The 27,803-nt window shown below is 44.0% G+C and overlaps 1 protein-coding gene across 1 annotated transcript in view; it reads left to right on the top strand.

Annotated features, from left to right (window-relative positions):
* Positions 1 to 27,803, top strand: part of BCL2L12 (BCL2 like 12) — a 77,530-nt gene that overhangs the window by 37,285 nt on the left and 12,442 nt on the right. The window contains exons 4-6 of the mRNA XM_077457168.1: positions 574 to 723; positions 4,892 to 5,001; positions 22,127 to 22,396. Of these exons, the coding sequence (XP_077313294.1) occupies positions 574 to 723; positions 4,892 to 5,001; positions 22,127 to 22,396 (530 nt within the window). The remainder of the gene's footprint in view (positions 1 to 573; positions 724 to 4,891; positions 5,002 to 22,126; positions 22,397 to 27,803) is intronic.

Here is a 27,803-nt window from a genome sequence, read left to right as displayed (position 1 = left end):
TCTTTTGCAGAACCAGTACACTGAGCTGCTGCTGTAAAATTAAATGAGAAGTAGGGCTAAAGCTCCTTTGGCCCTGCTTCTCCTGTGGATCACAGGAGTGCACTTTGTGACTAAAGGACCTTAGCTGATCCAGGCTCTGGATTGATCCCAACTTTAATGTTGGGATCCACCCAGATGCTTGGAACTACAGCTGGATCAGCTTACCAGCGAGCCGCTGGGAGACTGAGCCAGCTGCTCCCATCCCTTCCACAGTCTGGTGCTCCAGGGGCAGAGCAGAGAGCCGGTGACTGACAGCCACCGGCTCTCTGCTCGCTGAAGACTAAGAACTGATCGATCAGCAATCTTTGATCACTTGGCTCTCAATGTACAGGTGGCAGGGGACAGATGTAGCATTGATCTGATCCACCTAGGTGAGTATAAATGTTTTGTTTTTTTTCATACCCTGCACTTCTCTTTGTGTTAAACCTAACTTTGAATGCCTCAGAGTGCTCGAACTGTAAAGGAGGCAGATGAATTTATTTTATGTCAAAAGTTTATTAGAAGGTTTAGTGAATCTTTGCGCATCTTTCACAGGTAAACTTGAAGACTCTGAGATATATTCTCTGGCTGCAAAGAAGCTGGAGACATTGTTAAAACATAAGAAAGTGAAGAGCCCTTTGGAACCTCAACAACCTGTCGGGTATGCAGAAAAGGTTCCAAGGGCCCCTCTTGCAGCCGGTGCTGGTAAGATGATTTAATTACCTTGACCTGTTCTTATGTGCACAGTTAGCGTCACCATACTGTATCAACATATCCATTTCTTCCTACTGGTATGTTACCATACAGGTCCACACGGGTGGCAAAAAAGGCTGTTGACTGTATTTTATTGCCCACCCGACTCCATATCTATCTGCTAAAATTGCAGCTGAACGGTGTAGTACACATGCCTTGCTTCCAGGCATCACAGCCCATGCAAATTTTAACTTGACTTTCAGAGTGGACAGGTGACACTGCCTGTCAAACTCGCCCATTGAGGTCACTTCTGGATGGTGGGTGATCTTTATATCTTTAGGGTGCCCACAGCCACGAACCCCCCCTCCTCAGCCCCTACTTCATTAATAGAGGTGAATGTCACAAGATCACCAATGAAAGCCGCTGGATAGTAGCCCCACTGTCCATGCGCTCTCATAGCGGTTTCCGTGACGATCTTGTGAGAGACGGTAAGTGTATCTTGTACAGACTGCAAGCAGGTGCTCAGTTCTCTCTTTAAGGGCTTCTGGAAACAAGACGTATAAGACCATTTTATTGTTTTCTGACATGAACTAGGGGGAAGTCTGTGACTTTGTGTAACAAGCAAGTAGTAACAAATATATGCCAATAAACTAGTTGTGAACTCCAGGAAAGAAGCCAAATGCATATGGGAGATATTTTACATGTCAAGGGATTTAAAGCCAGCCTTGTGATTCAGACGCTACTGTTATGCCGCGTACACACGACCGGACTTAGGTCCGACAGACTTTAGACGGAGTTCTGACGGAGTTCTGACGGAGTTCTGACAGACTTCTGACGGACTTTCCGAATGAACGGACTTGGCCACACACAATCGCACCAAAGTCCGACGGATTCGAATGTGATGACGTACGACCAGACTAGAATAAGGAAGTTCATAGCCAGTAGCCAATAGCTGCCCTCGCATCGGTTTTTGTCCGTCGGACTAGCACACACACGAGCGGATTTCTCGGTAGGAACTGGGTCCAGCGGAGTTCTTTCGGAAAAATTTGAAACATGTTCCATTTCTAAAGTCTGTCAGACTTTTGCGAATCAAAAGTCCGCTGCAGCCCACACACGATCGAATAGTTTTCCGGAATCATTCCGTCAGACTTTTGATGTTGAAAAGTCCGGTCGTGTGTACGCGGCATAAGACTGTGCATACAGGTCTTTGACCTCAGTGACAGCAACCTGCCTGCTGATTAGACAGCGATGGAGCAGCAGTACACTGATGAGTCACACTCTCATTTGTCAGCACTGAAGCAAAGCCTGATTGGTTCTGAGTGCTGAATCTAGCTCATCCCATGAGGACTGTTATGTCAAACCAAACTTGGGAACTTGCCTGAGCTGCATGGAAAAATACAATTTTCATGGCTGCACAGTTTTATTAATTGCCACCTCCCTGGAATTCCATTTTAACCGTGACTACGTGGTTAGCACTTCCGCCTAGCAGCACTAGGGTTGTTAGTGCCCTGAATGGGATTCAAACTACCTGCCTGGAGTTTGCATGTTTGTGTGGATTTCCTCCGGGTACTCCAGTTTCCTCCCACACTCAAAAGATATGCTGGTAGGTTAGGATCCTGTCTAAATTGTCCCTAGTATGTGTATGAATGTGAGGTAGGGACCTTTTATTGTAAGCTCCTTGAGGGCGGGGACCGATTTTAGAGCTGCATGGTTCTGGCTAAAATGAGAATCACGATTTTTGTTAAATAAATATCTATTTTTTTTTTTCCCCAGTTCTCACGGTGTAACATCTTTCACATTATACAAAAAAATTGGGCTAACTTTACTGTTTCTTTTTTTTATTAATTTAAGTAATTTTTTCTAAATAATTGCATTTGAAAGACCACTCCGCAAATACAGTGTGACATAAAATATTGCAACAATCGCTATTTTATTCCCTAAGTTCTCTGCTAATATATATATATATATATATATATATATATATATATATATGTGTGTGTGTATATATATATGTGTGTGTGTGTAAGTATATGTTTGGGGGTTCCAAGTAATTTTCTAGTAAAACATACTGATTTTAACTTTGTAAGAAACAAGTTTCAGAAAAAGGTTTAAGTGGTTAAACTTCCCTCATCTACAGAGTGAAGTTCATTCCTTTGATCTAAGAATGAAAAGTTACAATGTTTATAGTTATCTTCCAGCACAGACAATGTTGTGAAAAAACTTGGCAGGCTGCCCCGTTTTTTTCTTTTGACAGCTGAGTGAGGAGAGACCTCTACATTTGTTACATGAATGAATAGGGAAATTCTGCATAGAGATCATGATGGGGGGGGGTGGAATCAAGATCACAGTTTAACGATTAATCGTGCAACTCTAGGGCCGATGTGATTTATATATATATATATATATATATATATATATATATATATATATATATATATATATATATATATATATATATATATATATATATATATATATATATATATATATATATATATATATATATATATTTTTTTAATATAATCTCTATTTGTTTAACCACTTCAGCCCCGGAAGATTTTACCCCTTTAATGACCAGAGCATTTTTTGCGATTGGGCACTGCGCCGCTTTAACTGACAATTGCACGGTCGTAAGATGTTGTACCCAAACAAAATTGACGTCTTTTTTTTTTTCCCCACAAATAGAGCTTTCTTTTGGTGTTATTTGATCACCTCTGCGATTTTGAGAGAAAAAAGCACAAAATACTTTTTGCTATAATAAATATCCCCCCAAAAAAAATAAAAAAATTATATATATATATATATATATATATATATATATATATATATATATATATATATATATATATATATATATATATATATAAAAAAACACATTTCTTTCTTTAGGAGGATATGTATTCTTCTACATATTTTTGTTAAAAAAAAAATCTATTGATTGGTTTGCGCAAAAGTTATAGTGTCTACAAAACAGGATAGATTTATGGCATTTTTATTATTTTTTACTAGTAATGGCGGTGATCTGCAATTTTTTATCGTGACTGGGACATTGCGGCGGACAGACAGGACACTTTTGACACTATTTTGGGACCAATGACATTTATACAGTGATCAAAGCTAAAAATAGCCACTGATTACTGTGTAAATGTCACTGACAGGGAAGAGGATAAACACTAGGGTGCGATCAAGGGGTTAATTTAGGGCACCTACCTGCCTGGAGTTTGACACGACACGACACGACACTACCTGCCTGGAGTTTGCATGTTCTCCCTGTGCCTGCGTGGGTTTCCTCTAGGTATTCTGGTTTCCTCCCACACTCCAAAGACATGCAGGTAGGTTAATTGGCTTCTGTCCAAAATTGGCCCTAATATATGAATGGGGACCTTGGATTGTGGGCTCCTTGAGGGTAGGGACTGATGTGAGTGTGCAATGTACAGGGATAGGGACAATTGTAGACACTCACTCAGGTTGAACTGGATGGACTGGTGTCTTTATTCAACCTTACTAACTATGAAAAAAAAAAAAACTATGAATTGTGTTCCCACAGTGTGTTCCCACAGTGTGTGTTCTAACTGTAGGGGTTATGGTCTACCTAGGACATGATGGAGATCATTGCTCCTGATGACAGGGATCCCTGTCATGTCACTAGGCAGAACAGGGAAATGCCTTGTTTGCATTTCCCCATTCTGCCTCACCTCGTTGCGATCGTGGGCCATTGGCAGACATCGAGTCCACGGGGCACACTCGCTAGCCCGGAATTACAAAGGGATGTAGGGCTACGCCCTTTTGGGCACCCATGCCATTCTGCTGACGTACATTTGAGCAGTGGTCAGGAAGCGGTTAAATTCATTTAAATCAGCAGCACAATGTGAGCAGCCATTTTAGTTCAATTTAAAGGCCCACATATTATGCTGGTTCAGCTTGCTTTTGTTATAGCTTTTACTGCTGGGCGAGCTTGGCAAAACATGTACTTATTTATTAAAAGGGACTTCTATAGCGCTGACGATTTACTCAGTGATCGCTCTCGCTCTCTCATTTTATATATATATATATATATATATATCTGCCTCAAAATTCAACTTTAAAGAGATGTCATTATTTTGTTTTTGAAATGGCATTATTGGTTGGTTTTCCTATAACGGTTTGCTTTACCTGTCATTTGTTCATCTATACAATTCAGAGAACAATAACGTGGCAGTTGATGACAAAGCAGATGCAGAACGCAAAGAGGAGGTAATCCGTAAATTGGTGGCCTTGCTACAAGAACAAGCTGTTGAAATCAATGAAACGGTAAGAGCAAATACAGGGATCACACCTTTAATACAGATTTGTTTAAAGCTGGCCATACATGAGTCGCTTCCTTTTTTTTTTTTTTGTTCAGCCAGCAGGTTGAATGAAAGAAAATGACTCGATTCCCCCATCCACACACTCAATGTGGATGGGGAGATCTCTCCCGCTGAGCTATTGTATTCTAACAGCAGGAATTCTGACAGGAATGAACTTCTTATTTCTATGTGGGGCATCATTTTTCAATGCTAATTTAGAGATGCAAAATTCACCATGATAAAATAGATCAAAAATATTTTAGGACCGAGGTGCACAACTTTTGCTGGTAAAGCGAGCCCTTTCATGCCAAACTCTTATTTTTGCTTTTGGTTGAAGTGAGTGAGTGAATGACTTCTAGTGCTGTCTTGGACTCTATTTAGGAGATCCCCCCCCCCCCCTTTAAAGCGGAGCTCCACCCAAAAATGGAACTTCCTCTGTACAGATTCCTCCCCCCTCCAGTGTCACATTTGACACCTTTCATGGGGGGAGCAGATACCTGTATAATCCAGGTATTTGCTCTCACTTCCAGCGAAAGATCACTGCAGTATCCACGGTGATCTTCACAATGTATGGCCCCTCCTCTGCCTAAACCCCCCCGCTGTTTTCTGGGAGACACACAGATCCCAGAATACGGCAGGAACCACTCGGAACGCATGGAGCGAAATGCGAAGTAGGAAACCAGGCTATGAACACCCCAAGGCTTCACTTCCTGATTCCCTTACTTAAGATGCCGACGTCTCCACGCGGAGCCAAGAGATAGGTCAGCTTTAGGTGAGAACATCGCGAGCACCATGGATAGAGAAATGTCCTTATTTTAAAAGTCGGCAGCTGCAGTATTTGTAGCTGCTGACTTTTTTTCTTTTTTTTTTTTTTTTTTTTCAGACGGTATTAAACCTAGAAATAAAAAATGTATATATTGCAGCTTTCTAGTTCTTTGATGTGATGGCTGCAATAGCTTTCTACTTCTAAAGGGTTGATACAAAGCATTTACCATGGAGGGGTGCTTACAATGACCAGCTTTTATTCTTTTATGCAAAACCTTCATTCTAAAACAGTTGTAACTTCTTAAAGCCCAAGTCCAGGCCAAAATGTAATTTAAATAGTGCATTGGGCATGAACTACCATCTCTGTCTTGATTGCAAACACCTCTTCCTAAGCCACCCTGCAGTGTAATGGATCAAACTCAGTTTCGTTTATGATCCAAGCTAACTTCTTGCCCTGGGGGCCAGAATTTTTTTCCGCTTATCTTCTTGGGCACTGGTCTCCTCACTGACTCTGTGAGTTCTCCTGCCTCTGGAGCCCATGAGAGAGGACCCAGCAATAGGTGTCCACATCATGCAGACAGTGATGTGGACACCTGAAGAAGGACCCCAGGAAGTAAACAGAAGGAGGGAGGATTGTCATGTGACCTTGAGTTCAGGTATGTAAAGTGGGCATTTTGTATAGTGGGGGTTTTATTTGGTTAGTTGATGGTAGGGAGCCTGCTACTAAATGTATTCCCATTTTAAAAGAGCAACTATTGCAAAAAAAAAATTCAGACGATTGTATATAGTTAAAGTGGGGAAAAAAAAGCCTTAACACTAACACCCCTTTCACACCAGGGCGTTTTGCAGGCGCTATAGCGTTAGAAATAGTGCCTGCAATCCGCCCTAAAGAAGCTGCACCATTTTGTGTAGTGTGAAAGCCTGAGGGCTTTCACACTACAGCAGTGCGTTGGCAGGACGTCAGAAAAAAGTCCTGCCAGCAGCTTCTTTGGAGTGGTGAAGGAGCGGTGTGTTTACCGCTCCTCCACCGCTGCTCCCCATTGAAATCAATGGGGCAGCGCAATAGCGGCGTTTTGCCGGCGGTTTTAACCCTTTTGCGGCCGCTAGCGGGGGGTAAAAGCGTCCCGCTAGCGGCTGAAATGCGCCGCAAATCCAGCGGTAAAACGCTGCTATTTTATTCGACGCAATGGGCGGTGTGGGGTAAAAGGGGTCTAAGTATTGGTAAAAATGTTCTCTCTGATTACCTATCCTGCCTAACCCATAAAAAATATCTGTACTTGCCTATTTTTAATCCGGTCCAGTCACATGATTCTGCAGCTCTGGCTCCCATGCGTCAGTGAACGAGGAGAGGAGGGAGCACAAACAATGGCTGGGCCATGGAAGCCTATGGGTGGCTCTAGGAATTCATGGCTGTTGAGTGCTACCTTTAAACAGAGCTGCAGGGTCACCTGACTGGAGTGGATTAAAAATAGGTAAGTATATAGTATAAAAAAACAAGTGGATCAATCAACCTTAGTTAAAAATAATCCTCTCTCCCAGTGCTTATAGATATAACATTAAACTAAAATATTTTAAATACACAAATAGCAGATATTATAACAATACAATTTCAAAACCAATATTCTCTAAAATCTTTATATAGAATATTCTACAACATTAGCAGCGCTGTAAGGGTTGTGTATGTAAACCAAATGTGCCCTTATTTGCCACACAAATGGTTAATTAATAAAGTCCATCAGAATGTGTATCTTTCTCAAAAGATCATCTAAATAGATACTTTGGCTCCCTTCACAGCACCCAGTCTCCCTCTCCCTCTCTCCCTCTCCCTCCCTCCCTTTCTCCCCCCCCTTCCCCCCCCCCCCTCCCGAATAGAAGATCAATCAAAGCTTATGAGAAATTCTTCCTGGAGCTGCAGGTTCACCGTTCCATCTGGGTATTACTCAGATCAAAAAAGAGGGGTACACATAGCGTGATACTGTAAAAAAATGTATTTAAACAAGCCCCCTTCCAGATGTACACTTAGAAAAAAATCAAACTTTAAAAGAATGAATGACACAAGGTTTGGCAGGTATGTCTATATCTCACCGCTCGTCATAATCACAGATCGTGGTGGGACCCAGGTTCGGACAGTCATTGCCTCTCCTTCCACAGCCGTGTAGTTCAGCCCTGACCGGTTTCGTAATTCCTTCGTCAGAGGGCACCCTGTGCTAAAAATATGCACTGTCACTGTACTAATGACACTGGCTGGAAAGGGTTTAACATCAGGGGCGATCAAAGGGTTAAATTTGTTCCTAGGGAGTGCTTGCTAACTGTGGAGTAGTAGCTTGTACTGTGAGAAGGCAGAGGTCTGTGTTCCTGCTTAGCAGAAGCACAGGATCACTACCTCCCCTTCTTCAGAACGGCAATCTGCCTTTTTTACATAAGCAGACCGCCGTTCTGTCTCTCTCAGGAACTGCTGTGTCCATTAAACTAAAATATTTTAAATACACAAATAGCAGATATTATAACAATACAATTTCAAAACCAATATTCTCTAAAATCTTTATATAGAATATTCTACAACATTAGCAGCGCTGTAAGGGTTGTGTATGTAAACCAAATGTGCCCTTATTTGCCACACAAATGGTTAATTAATAAAGTCCATCAGAATGTGTATCTTTCTCAAAAGATCATCTAAATAGATACTTTGGCTCCCTTCACAGCACCCAGTCTCCCTCTCCCTCTCTCCCTCTCCCTCCCTCCCTTTCTCCCCCCCCTTCCCCCCCCCCCCCCCTCCCGAATAGAAGATCAATCAAAGCTTATGAGAAATTCTTCCTGGAGCTGCAGGTTCACCGTTCCATCTGGGTATTACTCAGATCAAAAAAGAGGGGTACACATAGCGTGATACTGTAAAAAAATGTATTTAAACAAGCCCCCTTCCAGATGTACACTTAGAAAAAAATCAAACTTTAAAAGAATGAATGACACAAGGTTTGGCAGGTATGTCTATATCTCACCGCTCGTCATAATCACAGATCGTGGTGGGACCCAGGTTCGGACAGTCATTGCCTCTCCTTCCACAGCCGTGTAGTTCAGCCCTGACCGGTTTCGTAATTCCTTCGTCAGAGGGCACCCTGTGCTAAAAATATGCACTGTCACTGTACTAATGACACTGGCTGGAAAGGGTTTAACATCAGGGGCGATCAAAGGGTTAAATTTGTTCCTAGGGAGTGCTTGCTAACTGTGGAGTAGTAGCTTGTACTGTGAGAAGGCAGAGGTCTGTGTTCCTGCTTAGCAGAAGCACAGGATCACTACCTCCCCTTCTTCAGAACGGCAATCTGCCTTTTTTACATAAGCAGACCGCCGTTCTGTCTCTCTCAGGAACTGCTGTGTCCAGTCACAGTGGGAGCCGGTCACTGGGAGTGTGTGCGCGTGCCCCTGGCCCAGAAGTGCAAAATTGTATATTGATTGGTTTGCGCAAAAGTTATAACGTCTACAAAATAGGGGATAGATTTACGGCAATTTTTTATTATTATTATTGTTTTTTTAATAGTAATGGCGGCGCTCTGCGATTTTTATCGGGGCTGAGACATTATGACGGACACATCGGACACTACTTTGGGACCATTGACATTTATATAGTGATCAGAGCTATAAATAGCCACTGATTACTGTATAAATGACACTGGGAGGGACGGGGTTAAACACTAGGGGGTGATCAAGGGGTTAAGTGTGTTCTCTGAATGTGTTCTAACTGTAGAACATGACAGATCACTGCTCCCGGTGACAGGGAGCAGTAGATCCCTGTCATGTTGCTAGGCAGAACAGGGAAATGCATCTCCCCAGTTCTTCCTCTCCTCGCCACAATCGCAGGCCACTGGTGAACATCGGGTTTGCAGGCACGCTCCCACATTTCCGCTAGGCAGCAAATTCAAAGGAGCGTACAGGTACGCCCTTTTGCCTGCCTGTGCTGTTCTGCCAACGTAAATTGGTGTATGCCAGTTGGCAAGTGGTTAAGGCAAAACTTCTTTTAAGTCTTCAATAGACTGGTAATTGGTTAGATCCTCTGTCAAGTTTTTATTGCTGTGTCCCAGTTGGCAAGATTCACCTCTTCATTTGGATTGATGGCCATTGTCTTTCAGAAGGGAATTGAGGGGCAGATCTAACTAGTGATAGAAATGAGGGACAATCTAAATTTTTCTGTAACTGCTCAAAGACCCTGGACCACAGCCCTGGACACTTTTGCTGAACTACTTGATCTGCATGTAAATGTGGCCTAAAAAAATATATAAATATATATAAAAATGGCATGCAAAATATAAAAAAAAACTGACGCCTCCGATCAAGGCCGCTGTACTAACAATCCGATATTAGTACATCAATATCCCCCCGCTGAGCTATTGTGTTCTGACAGCTGGCTGAGAGCGCTGATTGGTAGCTGGTTTTACAACATGCACATCTGGCAGAAGGAGGCCAAATGGCCGGGTTCTGCCTGACCGACTGCCATACACACGGGCCAAATGTTGGCCATGTGTACTAGGCTTTAGGGGTTTATTTACTAAAGGCAAATAGACTGCACTTAGTGAGGGCATTTTTCTCTTTCGTTCATTGACAGACACTGCGCTCTATTATTCAGAACCATAGGGTTAGACCGCCCCCTACAGGGGAAGGACACTAAGCAGAAAAAAAGACTTGGCTACGCCTGTGGGCAGTCCTAGGTGGTATACACCCCCCCCCCCCCCCCTCTGCTATAGGCCTTAAAAAAAAATTCTGCCTAGTCAGGGGTAAGGACCTAGTTCCCTGCTGGGATCTCTAGTCCTGGGAATTTCTTTGATTTTTTTTTTTTTGTTTTTTTTTTTTCCTGGATTTTTCTCCGGTGCGATCTACAGTCAGCTGCTGGGCAACGGGCTGGACACTAAGATCCAGTGGTCTCCCCAGTCTGTCCAGCGAGCGCATGCAGACTGCAGCTACGTGCTAGGTCGGCCGAGACCTAGCCCCACTGGACGGGGGCTGGCCCTGTGAGCTAAACGTCTTGCGAGGCCGCATACAACCGGGTCTCGGCCTGAGTCGCAGTGTTCCTAATGTCTGACGTCCCCCCCCCCAATTTGGTGGTGAGGGGATCTGTATAGGAACATTACACGCACACTTCTCTGGATCAGTAAGTACGGGGCCCCCTCCTCCTCTGGACGTGGGCTGCAGTGTTTGGGCCTAGGAGGTGGGCAACCGGATGCCTGCAATCAGGGTCCGCCTAATTTAGGCCGTGGCTTTGCAGCCTACCGGCCGGGTGCTAACTTGGCGGCACCAGGGCGGGCGGCAGAGGCTGCCGCTTTCTGTTTTTGAGTATCCGCCCACCGTTCAGTGGCTTGGATCAGTCCGATCCCCCACGGGCCATGCACTCGAGGCAGGAGGCTGAACATTTAGGCCACGGCTTTGTGGCCTGGCGTTTCCTGTGCAGGCCCTGGGCCCCCTGTCAGGGGTCTCGGTCGGCGCCCCCCTGTCAGGGGTCTCGGTCGGCGCCCCCCTGTCAGGGGTCTCGGTCGGCGCCCCCCTGTCAGGGGTCTCGGTCGGCGCCCCCCTGTGAGGGTCCTCGGTCGGCGCCCCCCTGTGAGGGTCCTCGGTCGGCGCCCCCCTGTGAGGGTCCTCGGTCGGCGCCCCCCTGTGAGGGTCCTCGGTCGGCGCCCCCCTGTGAGGGTCCTCGGGCACTGGGGGTCTCAGCTGGTGGCCCCCTCCTGAGTTTTTTGTGGTTGGCGCATAGGCATATAGCCCAGTAAATGTCACCCCGCTCCCTCCCCTACCCCCTCTGTGTCGAACTATCCTATATCTGGCTCTGCTGCTATGGACGTGGCCCACCTTGCGAGGTTGGTGGCCACGCTCCCTGTCCTGTCAGAGAGTGAGGATGATTTCTCCACAACTGCAATGGTTCACAGAAATGCGCTGGTTGTCACAATTATTACATCTGTGCGGGAACCTTTCAAGATCGGGGATGCAGCGGTGGCTGCGGTGGAGAGCTGGTTCCCCTTTTGACACCCAAAAGCCGCCTTGTGCCGCAAAAGTGTTCCCTTCTCCCTCTTATTTTGCCAAATTCGTCCGTGAAGACTGGGAGTATCCAAAGTGCCCCTTTATGCTTCTGAAATCACTTGCTGTGAGGTACCCCTTTTGAGCAGTCCTTCCTTCAGAAGTGGACAGTTGCACACACCTCTGTGTGTGTGTGTGTGTATAATGTATATATGTATGTAGTCAACCTCACTAACTATGTAAATATAATTCCAGTAGAGGAATCTCTGGCTTCTAAAGATCCAGCTGACATACCTGGAGGGGGAGCAGAATCTCCCTGCCTTTGCTGCATTGGCAGTCCTGTTGGTCTAGGCGCTGCAGTTTGTCTGCTATGCCTATTGGCCACAGTTCTCCTGGTTGCTGAGCTCTCTGTTTCCGCAGTGGTGCTTAGACATGTATTGTGGGGGGCTGCCCTGGATGACATCATTACGCGTTTTGATTTTGTGCAGTTACAAGATAGCTTTCTGGCCTTGTTCCCCAAAAATATTTTTTTTTGCTTCCAATGTGCGTCTGTCACCAGACCGTTTGCTGTTTTCCTCATGGGGCTGTGTAAGCCCTGTTGCTTCAGAGTGTGATTGTCCCGGTTCCTCAGTCGGGTACAGTTTCAGGGGTTTTATTCAAACCTGTTCAGAGTGAAGATGGAGGGCATGGTACGTCCAATTCTTTGTCTGGATCATCGACTTCAGGGGCTCCTGGTACAGCTCCAGATGGACAATGCAACGGCGGTGGCTTATGTCAATCACCAGGGCTTTCCAAATAGGGTGTTGGCAGCCCTGGCAGTATCCTCCGGTGGGCAGACCGTTTCTTCCGGCCCTCTCCGATGCACGCATTCCAGGAGTGGAATACTGACAGGCGGATGTGTCAGTCGGCTAGGGTTGGGCCATGGAGTGGGCCGTGCTTCATCGGATATGTCTCTGATGGGGCACTCCTGAGGTAGATCTGTTTGTGTTCTGGCAAGGTCACAGGATCCTCAGGTGGGCACCTCAACCGCTCTGGTGGCCCATGGGGCCGGTAACGTTTGCTCTATGCCTTTCCTCCTCTCCAGCTTCTGCTGTGGCTTTTGCACAGGATCACAGCCACGGGGATTTCAGTCATTCTATTAGCTCTAGATGGGTCCCGTCGGTCTGGGTACGGGGAACAGGTGTGCCTGGTCATTGACAATACTTGGCAATTGCCTCTCAGGGAGTATCTACTGTCCCAAGGGCCGTTCCTCCATCCTGCTTTAGAGTCGCTGGTTTTAATGGCCTGGCTTTAAAGAGACAGGTGCTGCGGTTCCGCTGCTGCTGATGGCTAGGGAGTCTACCTCCTAGGAGGTTCTACCTTCGGATGTGGAAAGCGCATATATCTTGGTGTGAGTCACCAGGCATTAATCCTTTCTTTCTCAGTGGCTCCGATTCTGACCTTGCTTCATGGGGGGTTGAGCAGGAATGGGCCTCAAGTACCATCAAGGGCCAGTTGTCAGCCTGGGTGGTCTTCTTCGGTGTCCCCTGGTCACGCGCTCCCTGGTGCATACCTTTTTTTTTTTTTTTTTTTTTTTTTATTCAAGGGGTTCAACGTCTCTTCTACCACCGTGGGATCTGAACTTGGTGATTTTGGTTCTACAGAAGCCTCTCTCAATATATTCGGGAGATTCCACTGCTTACGTCTCGGAAGGTGGCCTCTTGGTGGCTATCACCTCTGCTAAAAGGGTGTCAGAAATAGTGGCATTATCTTGTTACAATGTTAAGGTGGTTCTTCACCCTTTTCCATTGTTCTTTCCTCAGATTTCCCTTTGAATAAGGACATTGGGGGTTATTTACTGAAGGCAAATCCACTTTGCACTACAAGTGCACTTGGAAGTAAAGTTGCTGTAAATCCGAGGGGGACATGCAAGGAAAATAAAAAACAGAATTTTATCTTGCATATGATTGGATGATAAAATCAGCAGAGCATCCCCTCATTTCAGATCTACCCCTTAGATTTAGAGTGACTACACTTTCAAGTGCACTTGTGCAAAGTGGATCTGCCTTTTGTAAATAACCCCCATTGTGTTCCTTCCCTTGTTTCCCTGGTCAACACATCCTAAATAATTTGCCTTATCTGCTCTGGATGTGGTTTGGGGGATTTGGGTGTATTTGACAGCCACTGAGTTCTTTTTTGGAGGTTGGACTGTAATCATGGACGGGCCAAGAAAGGAGTTGTCTGCTTCTTCTGCGACTATATCTGGATGTATCAAACAGATGATGACTCTGGCCTATTCTGTCAGGGATTGGGTTCCTCCTTTCCCTGTTATGGTGCATTCTTCTTGGGCACTTAGTGCTTCTTGGGCCTTCTGTCATAAGGCATCCCTTGCGCAAATTTGCAAGGCGGCCACTTGGGTCATCGGTGTACACTTTCACAACGTTCTACGAAGTGGATGTGTTGGCATCTGTGGTTGCCTCTTTTGGCTGCAAGGTTTTGCAGGCTGCTGTTTAGTGGGTCTATTCCCTCTTTAAGGCTGGGTTCACACTGCTGCGGGGGGAGATCCGGATGTGATTCGCACCGCAAATCACATCCGATCTCCGCAGCGATGCGAGTTCAGCCATACAGATAGTATGGCTGAATTCGCATCGCTCCCGCAGCAAACTCGCACGGGACCCTTTTTTTGGTCCGCAACAGAATCGGATCGCATGGGGGGTTCACACCATGCGATCCGATTCCTGTGCGAGTCTGCAGATCGCACTGCGATATGCGGACGGATCTGGGGGTGTCATTAACATAACATTGACACTCCCAGCCGTCCGCATAGGGCAGTGTGAACTGCCGGCGGGAGGTGTGCGATGCGGGAAAACGCCGCGGATTCGCGGCGTTCCCGCATCGCAGCGGTGTGAACCCGGCCTAAGGGGTATTGTTCAGGTTGGGCTCCAGTTTGTTCTGTATTGAGTTCCTGTTACCTGGTTGGCTCTTGTGTTAGCCTTGGGATTTTTCGTTGTCCCACCCCCCATGTTTTGCACTGCTTTGATACATCCCTATGGTTCTGAATAATGGAGCGCTGTGTCTGTCAATGAACGAAAAAGAAAATGGGATAACCCTATGGTTCTGTATAATGGAGCTCTCTTTCTGTCAATGAACTTGAGAAATTGATTTTACGGTAAGTCAAAAATCCCATTGTTCCAAAGCTTAGTAAGTGCAGGGAAGCTCTGACTTCCATCATCCAATCATGCAAGCAAAAAATACAGCTTTTTAAAAAATTTCCTTGCCTGTGGTTGGGTATTCTTTGCAAAGTGAAGCTTTGCCTCATTTTTAAATCAGAAAAAAGGCAAAAAAGAAATGAGAAACAGCTCTCAATCATTAGAGGAGCATTCAAATGCTCCGCATCCGACGCTGAGAGTTGTGGGACATGGCTCTTGTCAAGATAGAACCTTATTTCATCCAGGGTTGGTGAGACTTTAGAGGAGTACACATAAGCATAGAAATCTCGAAACAAGGACAGGACGTCTGCATGAGAGGTGACCAGGTGACCTAATGGACGAGTAATGGCCTCTCTATATGAGGATCCCATTTCAGATCTTATCATCATAGCCAACATATGACCTGTACTTTCCCTTTCTTCGAAATATCTCTGTTGAAGGAAGAACCTTTTATTTTCGTTTTCATTTTTGTTAAAACCGTGTCTTTAGCTACATGTTGAGCCTCCTTCCAAGCCCTTTTGGTCTGTTCAGAGGGGGAATTGACAAACATCAATTCTGCCGTCTCACTTTCCTGAAGCACGGATTTTTCTCAGGACCCAGTCCTGGCCTTAATGGCAGCTATGGTTTTGACAAAATTGGCTAGCTGTTGGTTGGTTGAGTAGTATATATGTGGATAAGTTAAGATGTATAGGGTCAGGGTTGGCAAATAGCGATAGCCAAAATGTGTTAATTTTCCAGCAAACCCACTTGGCTACCCCTGACGTAAGAAGTTTAATACACAACGGAGAGTGGTCAGAGATAGTTCTGGCAGCGCATTGGGATGAAAGTACCAATGGAAGCATTGCCTCGTTGCCTAGACCAACGTCAATCCTGGAAAGTTCCCCCATGTGTGCTTGAATGACATGAATAGCACTTAACCTGTGGGTGCCTAAGCCTCCAAACATCCCACAAGCCACGCACCGACAGAAGCCGAACAAGTAGTCTGGCTCCTTCCAGGAGTGTGTGGTTGACCTCGTTTAGAGTATTTGTCAAGTTCTGCATCAAGGTAATTATTAAAATCACCGACCATGAGTTCCGGCATATTTGGGTGATGAAGCTTTGCCTCATTTACTAAGCTCTGCAAAGTGCACAGTCTATTTGCCTTTAGTGAATCAGCCCCTAAGAGCTACCATGCCCTGGATATTATGCTCACTGAGGAATAAATCTAAAAGATTTTTGTATTTATCTACACTCTCAGCTGTTACCACTGCCTGGGACTAGAAGTCCAGCATTTTCACTGCTGTAACAGTAAAGAACCCCTTATGCAACTTAAGATCCTTTTGTTCAATCTCAAGTTGTGGCCCTTTGGGATCATCTTCGGGCACCTTACTATAAACCGTTTATTAAAGTTACTGTGGTCACATTTGATATAATTATATATGCATAAAGAGAGCATTCCCTAAGACATAAAGCTAAATAGGACTTTTACTGTACCACACCAAGAAAGAATGTTCAAGAAAAAGCAAACAACTTTTATTGCCTGTGTTTAGTAAATAAGCTCTGTATAAGGGAAGTTAAACACATAATATCACTGTATTCTCCCAGCGGGCGCAACCTCCAGGAGTAGACAATTGCTCGGCAGGAAAGATTCCCGTCAGCATTGTCTGTGTTGATGGGGGGAATCGTTCAAATTTCTTTCAGTAAAGAAATTTGCACTGTGTATGGCCTGCCTTAGTCTCTTATACATGGATTTTTTTTACTGAACATATGCAATAAAAGTTGTTTGTTTGTTTTTACTTGGTGATTTTTTTTTTTCTTGGTGTGGTACATTTAAAGTCCTATTTAGTGTTGTGTCTTGGGGAATGCTCTCTTTATGCATATGTAAATGTAAAGAATCTGGTACCAGTAGATCCAACCATAAACACAGGCAGGGGATTTGTTGTCCCTCTCCCCCCATTTTTCATGATTTACGAGATTAATATGATTATACGTTGTGCTGTTATCCCATCTTAAGCACCTCTTCTCCAGAGTAAATGGTTGTAATCTATGTAATCAGTCCTCATAGCTGAGATCCTCCATCCCCCTTATTCATTCTGTTGCCCTTTGCTGCAATCTTTCCAGTGCAAGGATATCCTCCCTGTGGATTGGTGACCAAAACTGAACTGCATAATCAAGATAAGGCTGAACCAGTGTTTGTCTAGGGGTAGAATTATTTATTTACCTCTTGAATTATAGGTCCTTTTTGAATGCATTAAAAAAATTGTGATAGTTTTGTTAGCTGTAATTTGGCATTTCATGCTACTGCTAAGTCTGTGAGCTACAAGCACCCCAGATCCTTTTCCATCAAAAACTTCAGTTTCTTTTTTCCAAAGCAGCTTTGAATGAGGTCTGTGTAGTCAATTAAGTTGTTAGTGTTCAGGTCTTGATAGACACTGTTAATTAAAAATAAGGGGAAAAAATTACACAAAACAAGTATAGGTGTTGTCAGAAGCAACCAGGCTTCTTCCAGCTGCCATGTTTCTAAATCGGGCAAAAAAAATTGAATTGACCATCTGACACGATTGGTGCATGAGTAATGTTCCAAGCTCGTGCTTCTTCTGTTTAGCAGCTGACTCCTCAGCCCTGATGGCATTGTGCAGGTACCCCATTGTAATGACTTGGCCTATTCTTTTTATAGAGATGCAGGGCCCAGGGGCTGCAGCTGCATTTTGATTGTCACCAGGGTGGAAGGATGAGCATCATTTACATCTAAACAAATGCAAATTCCTGCCATTATGAGTTACCTTATCTGGGGGGACAGAGGATTGGCTTTTTGATGAAAGCAGAAAAAAAGTTATGCAGAGAGGCGGCATATCCATAAGTGTGGCTCAGCAAGGGGTGCAAGACGAATTGCGATCTACGGGAAATTGACTTTACAAGTGTGGTGTTGTGCAAACAAAAAAATACAAAACTAACAAACTTCAAAGTGGGACTCCAGGGAAACTGTATAGAGTGGCCTTTTATAGAATAGACTAGAGAAGACCCTATAGAGTGGATTTTGTGTTTAATAGAAAGGAGAAGACCTTTTATAGAGTAGATTTTTTAATAGAATGGAGAAGCCCTTATAGAGTGGATTTTGTTTTTTGTTTTTTTTCTAGAAAGGAGAAGACATAGAGTGGATTTTTTTTTCCTGTTATAGCAATCAACTGTCACAAATGTAGGAAAAGAACATATACCTCCCATTTTTGTTATACTTGCCGAAATAAAATCTTTGAGTTCCACCCTTTTTCCACTCTCCCTGAAACTACAAAAAAAGTTGGCTGGATTTCTTCTTTAAGGGAGAAGTAGGGCTAAAGCGCTTTTGGCCCTACTTGTCCTGGGGATCACAGAAGTGTGCTTCATTCTGCAATCCTGTGACCCACATTCAACCGGTTCAGACTCTAGAGCAGTGATGGCGAACCTTGGCACCCCAGATGTTTTGGAACTACATTTCCCATGATGCTCAACCACACTGAAGTGTGCATGAACATCATGGGAAATGTAGTTCCAAAACATCTGGAGTGCCAAGGTTCGCCATCACTGCTCTAGAGAGATCCTGACTTTAACATCAGGATCCACCTAGATGCCTGGTCCAGAAGCTGGCTCAACCTCTCAAAGTAGGTATTTACAATATTCACTGGCTGATGCCTTCCTTCCACTTTTACCTCTTCACTTTGCCGGTTTTTGAAACATAGTCTTACAGAATGTGGTGGTGAGTGAAACTCAGAAACAGGAGCACTTGGACAGGGTTTCCAACCTGATTACTAGCTAAGACTCTCTAAAGGTGCCCACGGATATGAGATTACACGCTTCCCAATCCTGTTTTTGGCCTCCTTCTATTCTAACATCCCTCATTCTAAGGGAATCTCTGCCACAAAACAATATATGTTCTCCGACCCACTCATGCCCCCGACTGCAAGCAACCTTTTTTCTAAAAGCCATCAATCCTGTTTTTGGATGATATTAGGTCTTTGGAGTACCAGCAGACACCACTGAACAACTTTACAATCAGCCCATGCTGAAGTTGTCTGCAGCCTTCTACCTCTACCCCTTTCCATAGTCTGAACACAAACAATGCGTGACTATTTTATGTTTAGAGATCTAGCAGTTGGACTGTGCCCTGTGACTGCCTTCAGTGCTTTAAGGCTGACATATTGGCGTTAAATAAAATTCTTGACTTTTAACCTAATAGTATTATTTGTATTGTTATATAAATCTTATGGGGCGTGGTTTTGCTATTGAGCTTTCTTTTAAGATGAAAAAATACAGAATGACAGTCATTACAACTGTTTAAAGTATAATTATTAGATTTAACACTTTAGTAGATTCATTAAGGCGTTACCACCTTGCATTATTCTTTCTTTTAAAATAGTACATCATCTTTGCCATTGATTAAAAAAGAAAAACTGCTATTCTCCAGCTTGTTACCTAGGAAGCCTAACTCACAAGGCCTCTGGCTACCAATCTTTACATCAAAAAGTTGACACTTTTGAGTCAGAAGTGATATAAGTGGTTCACAAAAGGCTACTTCTGTGTGAGAATTTAAAACTATACATAGAAACAAGGTTTTTAGCACATACTAATTAAAAAAAATGCATTAAAAATACTCAATATCCTCTTTAAAGAATAACGTTTCCCATATACATCAGATGGTGGTTGAATGCACATGTAATATCCAGCCTACCTTAAGGTGTCACTAAACCCATATCATAAAAACTATTGATAAATGCTGTATTACATGCTGTTCATAGTCACTATGAGATTCATTTTCTGTATTCTGCAAAAAACCTGGTTGATCCTGCTGCTCTCTATCTCCAACCTCCTGTCCCTGTCCTTAATTCAGCTAGGGATTTTGCAGCTCTGGTGGCAACTCTGCACATGCTCAGTTTTCAGTGAGTTTCTATGCTGAGCATTTCCTCCCTATCGCATGTGAGCAGCCCATGTGACTACAGAGTCACACATGTGGATGTATACACAGTGGGGAATGACAGCCCACTCCCTTCCTCCTCCTCCATGCTCGCTAACCAGCTAAATGCAATGGGGCGATATATTACATGTAGTTTGATAGAGGCTTCACCACCCTCTTATTCTAAGACACAGGCTGGAGGGGTGTGACACAGCCGGCGACTGGCAGAAATCTGCCCACACCATGTTATTTCCACAAAATAATAAAGATTTAATTGCAAATATATGTTTAACAATTTAAAACAGTTATTTACCATATTTATCGGCATATAACACGTGCCGGCGTACAACGTGCATCCCAATCTAAGAGGGAAGTTGTGTGCCCACCTGCAGCCTGCTGTGTGCCTACCTACCCTCTCAATGCAGCTCACCATATCTCGGAAGAAATCACTGAGCCGTCGTCTGTTTCCTCCCTCTGTCGGCAGTCACATACACAATCCCGTCTCCGCCATCGGCATTGTGGTAGACAGAACACTGGTACAATGCCAGTGGGGGAGGCGGGACTGTGTGTCGGAGAGCCGAGAGAAGATGGCGGCTCTGTGATTTCCGGCGGCACTCGTTCCCCTCCGAGGTACACGGTCGGTGTATAACACGCACCCGCGATTTTTTTTCCCCTATTTTCAGGGGAGAAAAGTGTGTGTGTGTGTGTGTGTGTGTGTTATATGCCAATAAATACGGTATTTATTTTCACTCTGTATTTATTTTTTTGTTTTTTTGAACATGTGATCAGCAGCAGAGGTCTAGAAGCTCCTCCTGCTTATGTCTCCCTGCAAAAAGGCTGGGTCATGTGACTGCTGTATATCAATTAGGAACTTTATTAAAATAATTACCATAACAATGTTTAGAATTGTAATATTCCATTCCTTTACAATAGCATACAAATATGATGCAAAGATTTATTTTCAAGACTAAGGACCACATAAGCAGAATTTCATTCATTCAGATAACAAAAAATTATTTTTGCAAAACTTTCAAATTTTCTTATCCATACAATTGAAAAAGTAAAAAAAAAAAAAATGTAATGCAATTTCTACAGTGTATGACCAGCTTTAGCCCTTGTACACACGGTCGGACATTCCGACGGAAAATGTCCGATCGGACCGTTTTGTCGGATAATCCGACTGTGTGTGGGCTCCATCGGACTGTTTCCGTCACAATATCCGACGGACAAAGTTTTAGAGCTGGGCTATAAAACTTTCCGACAACATGATCCGATCGGCCTTTGTCCGATTGTGTGTAGAGAATTCCGATCAGACAAAGTGCCACGCATGCTCAGATCAAATTCCTAGACCAAAGCTATTGGCTACTAGCCTGAACGTAGCCCCGTTGTAACAAAATAACGACATCCCGTTCTGAACGATCGGATTTTCTGACAACTTTGTCCGACCGTGTGTATGCAACACAAGTCTCGGACGAAATCTGTCAGACAAAATCCGACGGATTTTGTTGTTGGAATGTCTGACCGTGTGTACAAGGGCTAAGAGTAGAGAATTGACTACAGACTTTACTTGGGCTGTTTAGCATGTGGGGAACAAGCGTGCTCAGTCAAATTTTCTTGTTCAATGTCTTTTATCAATAAATATTTCCAGTTTACTTGAAAGAAAAGGGGCAAAACCCCTACATGGTACATCCCGAGATCATTACACATTTCAAATGCTTCATCAAATTCCCAACTTCCAATCTCCTATTCTCAGAGTAGGCTCCTGCACCATCCTGTAAGAAAGCATTATTTTGTTGCAGAAATAGATGGCCATTACATTTTATATGGTGTAGCAAGGCACTTAATAATTATTCTACGCTGCACCTCAAGGTAAATCCTGATCTCAGTTTAGCAATGGTCACAAATCTGATATTGTGAAAAAAGGAGATCAATGTGTGTTCCATGGTTGCCCTCATTCTGAACCCACTGCATCGGAGCATGAGAGGGATGTTGCACGGGACAGTGTCATGTGATGAGACTGTAGTTGTGCAATACACAGTATGAGAGCCTTGCATATGTCTAGCAGTGTGTCCTCATAAAAAGGAACTCGTAGAAAGATTAGTTGAGCAGGCTTTCCAGTTTTTGCAGCATGCCCTTCTCTATTCTTGAAGTTATTGACCTTTTCTTTAATTTTTTAAAAGGTATAATGTATAATAAGATTTCTATATATATAAGAATATCTCTTGTATTTTCTTGTCTAGATCAACAGAGATCCCTTTCTCAGGAACACACTCTCTAGAATGTCATATGGCAGCTTCTTTCGACTTGCAGAGGTTTTTACAAGCCAGGCCGAGGTTGAGACCAGTGAAGTTGGTGCGAGCGTGAGCCCTGAACTAACTAAAATCGCCCTGACGATGGAACTGACAAGGAAAGTAGCAGGAATCAACAGTCATGCCGTTCACCAACTTATGGGCTACAGCCTTCAGTACATGGACATGTTTGTACCATGGCTGCAGAAGCAAGGAGGCTGGGTAGGTATTTCCATACTACATTGTCTGTAGAGAATTGGATGCAGCTTTGTGCTTGTAAAATCACTCCTGTTCTTGCTTAAAGTGGTTCTAAAGGCTGAAGGCTTTTTACCTCCCCTCTCAGCCCCCCATCAGCCCCCCCCCCCCACCCCCTTATACTCACAAGATCCCAATCCAGTGACCTGCACAAAAGCAGAATCTCTCCCGGGTCTCATTTTTCATTGGCTGAGACACAGCGGCTGGAACCAATGGTACATACTGCTGTCGATCACAGCCAGTGAGGGGGGAGCGGGGGGCTCATAAACACACAGAGGCAGATTGGGCGTAAGCATGCATGAGTGCCCCAGAGCAAGCAGCTTGCTTTGGGGGTATTCAGAGGGAGGGATGGAGCCAAAAGCATAAGCGGGGAACTAAAGAAGAGGAGAGTTGCAGCTACTCTGGGCAAAACCATTACACAGAACAGGTAAGTATGATGCGTTTGTTATTTTAAAAAAAAATTATATAAGGTTGGGAGAGAAGAAATGGGAAAAATACCATGGAAGAAATGCAGGCTATACGTAAGTCTTTTTTTTTTTTTTTTTTTTTTTTTCCCCCTTCAACCAGCAAGTTAACTGAAAGGAAATGACTTGATTTCCCCATCCCCACATTGGAGGTGGATGGGGGAATCCCTCCTGCTGGGCTGTTTTATTCTGATAAATTGACTTGTGTCAATCAGCATGCCCATGCGTGGATCATAATTTGTCCGGTCCTTGCTGAACCTGCCATTTCAATGTATGGCTGGCTTAAGTGTAGTAGTTTGTATTATTAGGTATGGAATTTGGAAAAGATGAGTGTATTTCTATTGCATATACTCACATCTGTGAGGTTGCCAAAGGCCCATCCATGGATCAAGCAGACTCTTCTTTTTTTCTTTTTTTTTTTTTTTTTTTGAGCTTGCGTGGGTACACCTGTCTCCATGCAGATAGGGTGGGTGATCAGGCCTCCATACTTGCAATGATATTTCAGCTGTTCGTGCACTGGATGGTTGTTGGATCATAACACTAAATAAAAGGTTATTTCAAAAAGAAAACCGGAGGATGGGTCCGCAGAGGTGATTTCTTAAGCACCATCAATGCATTTTATGGCACTGTGATGGCCATTTCATCAGAATAGGTGTACAGAAAATCATTGTAATTAAGCTATATATAAATCTATAAATAACATATGGCATAACAACAATTCATTATAATAATCACTGATATGTGACATTTTATATTGTATACAGTTAGGGCCCATTTACACTTGCTTCAACTCTAACGCCCTTATGTGAAAAAATAGACCCATAATGATTGTAAGTTTACCGAGATAATTGTTGTTTTTATCCAATTGACATTATTATTAAGAGAGCTTTTAGAACATTATAGCACTTGGTTTGATCTGGCTTTGCATGATAGGTAGACAAATTGATGCTAACGTACATAATTTAAGGAATATATTATAAAAAAGCATTATAAAGTACTTCCTATGAGACCCTTGTAGAAACTACATTGTTTTTTTTCTCTGTGGTTTTGGAAAATCTAACAAACAGATTTGAAATATAAAATCATTATGGGAAAATCCTATTAGTACAGTGATTGGTTAGAATTCTTTATCAAGTTTTTCTGGGCATAAATCATTTTTCTTTGGGTATACTAAGATTAAAATGCTGTAGCATGAATTAGTGACACGTAAGTTAAAATGGTTGTAAAGTGACAAAAATGTTGGTTGGTTATTTAGGTTGGTTTTGCACAGGGCAGCCTGAATCCTCCTCTTCTCGGGTCACTCTTCGCTGCTTCAGGCCCCTCCCTTCTGTTGAGTGCCCCCGCAGCAAGCAGCTTGCTATGGGAGCACCCGAAACCGAGCTGCAGCTCTGTGTGCCCATTCAGAGACGGAGCTGCCATTTGGCCCCGCCCCCTCTCTCCTAATTGGCTTACTGATTTTGCCAGCTGCAGGAGCCAATGGCGCCGCTGCTATGTCTCAGCCAATCAGGAGGGAGTGTCATGGACAGCCAAGACATTCGTGGAAATCGCTGGACAGAGATGGGGCTCAGGTAAATATTAGGGCTGCTGGGGAGGCTGCTACACACAGAAGGCCTTTTATCTTACAACTCTCTTAATAAAAAAAGAAAACAAAAAAAACAAAAACAATGTATTATTTCTAATTAATTTAAAGTGGGAGTAAACCCTCTGACTTTTTTTTTTTTTTTTTTTTACACCTGTAAAGGAAAGGGCATAATGAGCTAGTATGCACCACATACTAGCTCATTATGAAATGCTTACCTTAGAACGAGGCGCCAGCATCTCACTCGGTCCACACCGAGGGAGCTGACACGTTCCCTCGGCGTGTCTTCCGGGTATCGCGGCTCCGGCGCTGAGAGTGGCTGGAACCACAATGCCATCATTGCCGCACATGCGCACAGGAGTTTTCTTCCCAGCAGGGTCTGGCATCTGCCAGACTTTCAGCTGAGAATCCCCGGTGTGCATGCACCGCTGAAGTCAGCGGCTCATTGTCAGGGCAATATCTTCTAAACCGTATAGGTTTAGGAGGTATTCTTTTTACCTACAGGTAAGCCTTATTATAGACTTACCTGTAGGTAAAAGTTACAAAAATTACTATACAACCGCTTTAAGTATCCAAAGTTTAAATGACAAAAAATACATATTATGTGTCAGTAACTTAATGGACAAGTAAAAATTGCTAGTGCATTAATCAACAGAAGAGCCTCTGGGTGTTCTGTTTTAGAAATGTTTGTATAGTAAGTTAACTTAGAGACTGATGGTGCATTCCCTGCGGTGGACAGGAATGTTCTGAGATAGGACCCCATGCACAACTTTTATTAAGGCAGATGCCGAGGGTGTCATTACTGGACTGGTATTTTGCATTCCAAATGGCGTGTATACAGAAGAGGCTGGGGGACAAAACAATGCATACAGGCAGAATATACAGAAGAGGTGCTTTGGGGGAAAAAAATTAAGAGCATAGTGAGAGGGAAAAGATGAAGTGATTGATCACCAGCACCAATACCCAATATCAATAGAGGAAATGATCTCCCAGCCACAGGGCTTCAGCAGCTTGAAGGCAACTCCTCGTGTAAACATTTACCGATTAGACTAGCCAGAGCCTCTTCGTTTCCATTTTTTATTACTTGATGGGCTGCTACTTATTGACAAGCAATTTATGTTTTCCCCACTTAGAAACCCTTGGAAAATCAAATGGATTTGCCAAAATATAGAAATTTCCAAATTTAAAAGAAACTTTTATCTCCCTACCTGTTGCTATGACTTAATATTCCTGCATATATTTTCACATTCCTTACTAGCATACCTAACAAAATGAAATTAGTTTATACCTGGAAAAGTCAATTGTGAGTTTTAACCATGTTTTTATTTTCCATGTATTACATTATCAATCAATTGGTCTACTTTAATGCAGAAGTAATATTAAACCAGTTTCTATGATGTTCTAATGGTTGTCTTAATAATCATGTAGATGAAGTAGAAAGTAACAAGCATGTAAGTTAAGATGCAATCATTATCGGCCTATTTTTATTTGCCCACATAATTGTATTTATATCCCACTGCGGGTACATTTGGGGGTTGCAGGTAACAGATCTGGAGCATGTTACACATTACACCCCAATTATGAGTATAACGTGCAACATTCTCTAAAAGGTGAACATATCCTTTAAGGAAGACCTTACACCCTTTGCAAGGCTTGCTTTATTTAGTAAGAGTCCCATCCTATTCTTAAGTGCTACAAAAGAAAAAACAAAAACCCTTGTGGTGGTGCTTTAAACGTAATATAAGTACTAGAGCTGCATAATTAATCATTAAAGAATCGAGATCACGATTCAAGCCCGCCCTCACGATCTTAAGACTGCATTTCCTGTGATTCCAACGGAAGCCCCCATGTTGCTGCAAGTTTCCAGGTTTAGGGCATGGCATGCACACACCCCTTGCTGACACCCACTATGATTGCATACAGCGGAAGTCTGTCAGCCAGTCCCGGCCAATGGTTCGTGGCCAGGACCTGCTGACCAGCTATGTCCAATCACTGCCTTGAGCCCCGTGTTGTTGACAATCTATACAGGGGGAATGATCTCTTTGTTTTATTAAGAATAAGATACAGGGAGAGAAAACAAAGGGATCTGTTAGTAAAAGCAGCACACATTACACGTTGTTAGGCACACATTTAACCCCTTGGTCGTCCTAGATGTTAACCCGTTTCAGCCAGTGTCATTAACCAGTTGCCGACCGCCGCACGCCGATGTACGTGGGTACAATGGCACGGGCAGGCATAAGGACATACATGTACGTCCCTTGCCTCCCGCAGGTCGGGGGCCCGATCGGGCCCCCGCCCGGTGCCTGCGGCGGTCGGTATTCGTACGGGAGCGATCCCGGACGAGGGGACGGCCATTCATTCATGGCCACCCCCTCGCGATCGCTCCCGACGAATAGAAATCCCCGGTGACATCACTTCCTCTCCTGTAATGTAAACACAGGAGAGGAAGTGATGTATTCTCTCCTCCGTGTCGGTATTTTTCGTTCCGACACGGAGGAGAGCGGATCAGTAAGTTGCACCAACACTCTACACACACAGTAGAACATGCCAGGCACACTCACACCCCCCCTTTACCCCCCGATCACCCCCCCAATTACCCCTGCCCCCCAGTCACAGTGACACCAATGTCATTTTTTTTTTTTTTTTTTTTTTTTTTTTGCATTGGTGTCATTTGTGACTGTAATAACTGTTAGGGCAGTTAGAGTTAGCCCCCTTTAGTTCTAATGTACCCCCCTAACCCCCCCAATAAAGGTTTAACCCCGTGATCACCCCCCGTCGCCAGTGTCACTAAGGCTGGGTTCACATTGCAGCGGTTTATGAGAACGAATGTGATTCGCACCGCACTGCAGTGCAAATCACATCCGATCTCTGTGCGATTCGAGTTCAGCCATTCGCCGCACCCGCCGCACCCGCCGCAAATTCGCACGGGACCCTTTTTTTGGCCCGCAGCAGAATCGGATCGCATGGGTGTTCACACCATGCGATCCGAGTTTGCAGATCGCACTGCGATATGCGAACTGATCTGGGGGTGTCAGTAACATTTCACTGACACTCCCAGCAGTTCGCATAGGGCAGTGTGAACTGCCGCCGGGAGGCATGCGATGCGGGAACCCGCCGCGGATTTGCGGCGTTTCCGCATCGCTCCAGTGTGAACCCAGCCTAATAAGCGATCATTTTTCTGATCGCCGTATTAGTGTCACAGGTGACGCTAGTTAGGCAGGTAGGTATTTAGGTTCGCCGCAGCTTTTTATAGCGCCAGGGACCCCCATATACTACCGCATAAAGCCCCCTGATTGCCCCCTAGTTAACCCTTTCACCAGTGATCACCATA

This window comes from Lithobates pipiens, unplaced genomic scaffold (assembly GCF_037356315.1).
Source record: "Lithobates pipiens isolate NorthernLeopardFrog02 unplaced genomic scaffold, aLitPip1_a1.2 Scaffold_27, whole genome shotgun sequence".
Taxonomy (NCBI): domain Eukaryota; kingdom Metazoa; phylum Chordata; class Amphibia; order Anura; family Ranidae; genus Lithobates; species Lithobates pipiens.
Note: the sequence above shows the minus strand (reverse complement) of the source record. Positions and strands in the feature narration are given on the sequence as shown.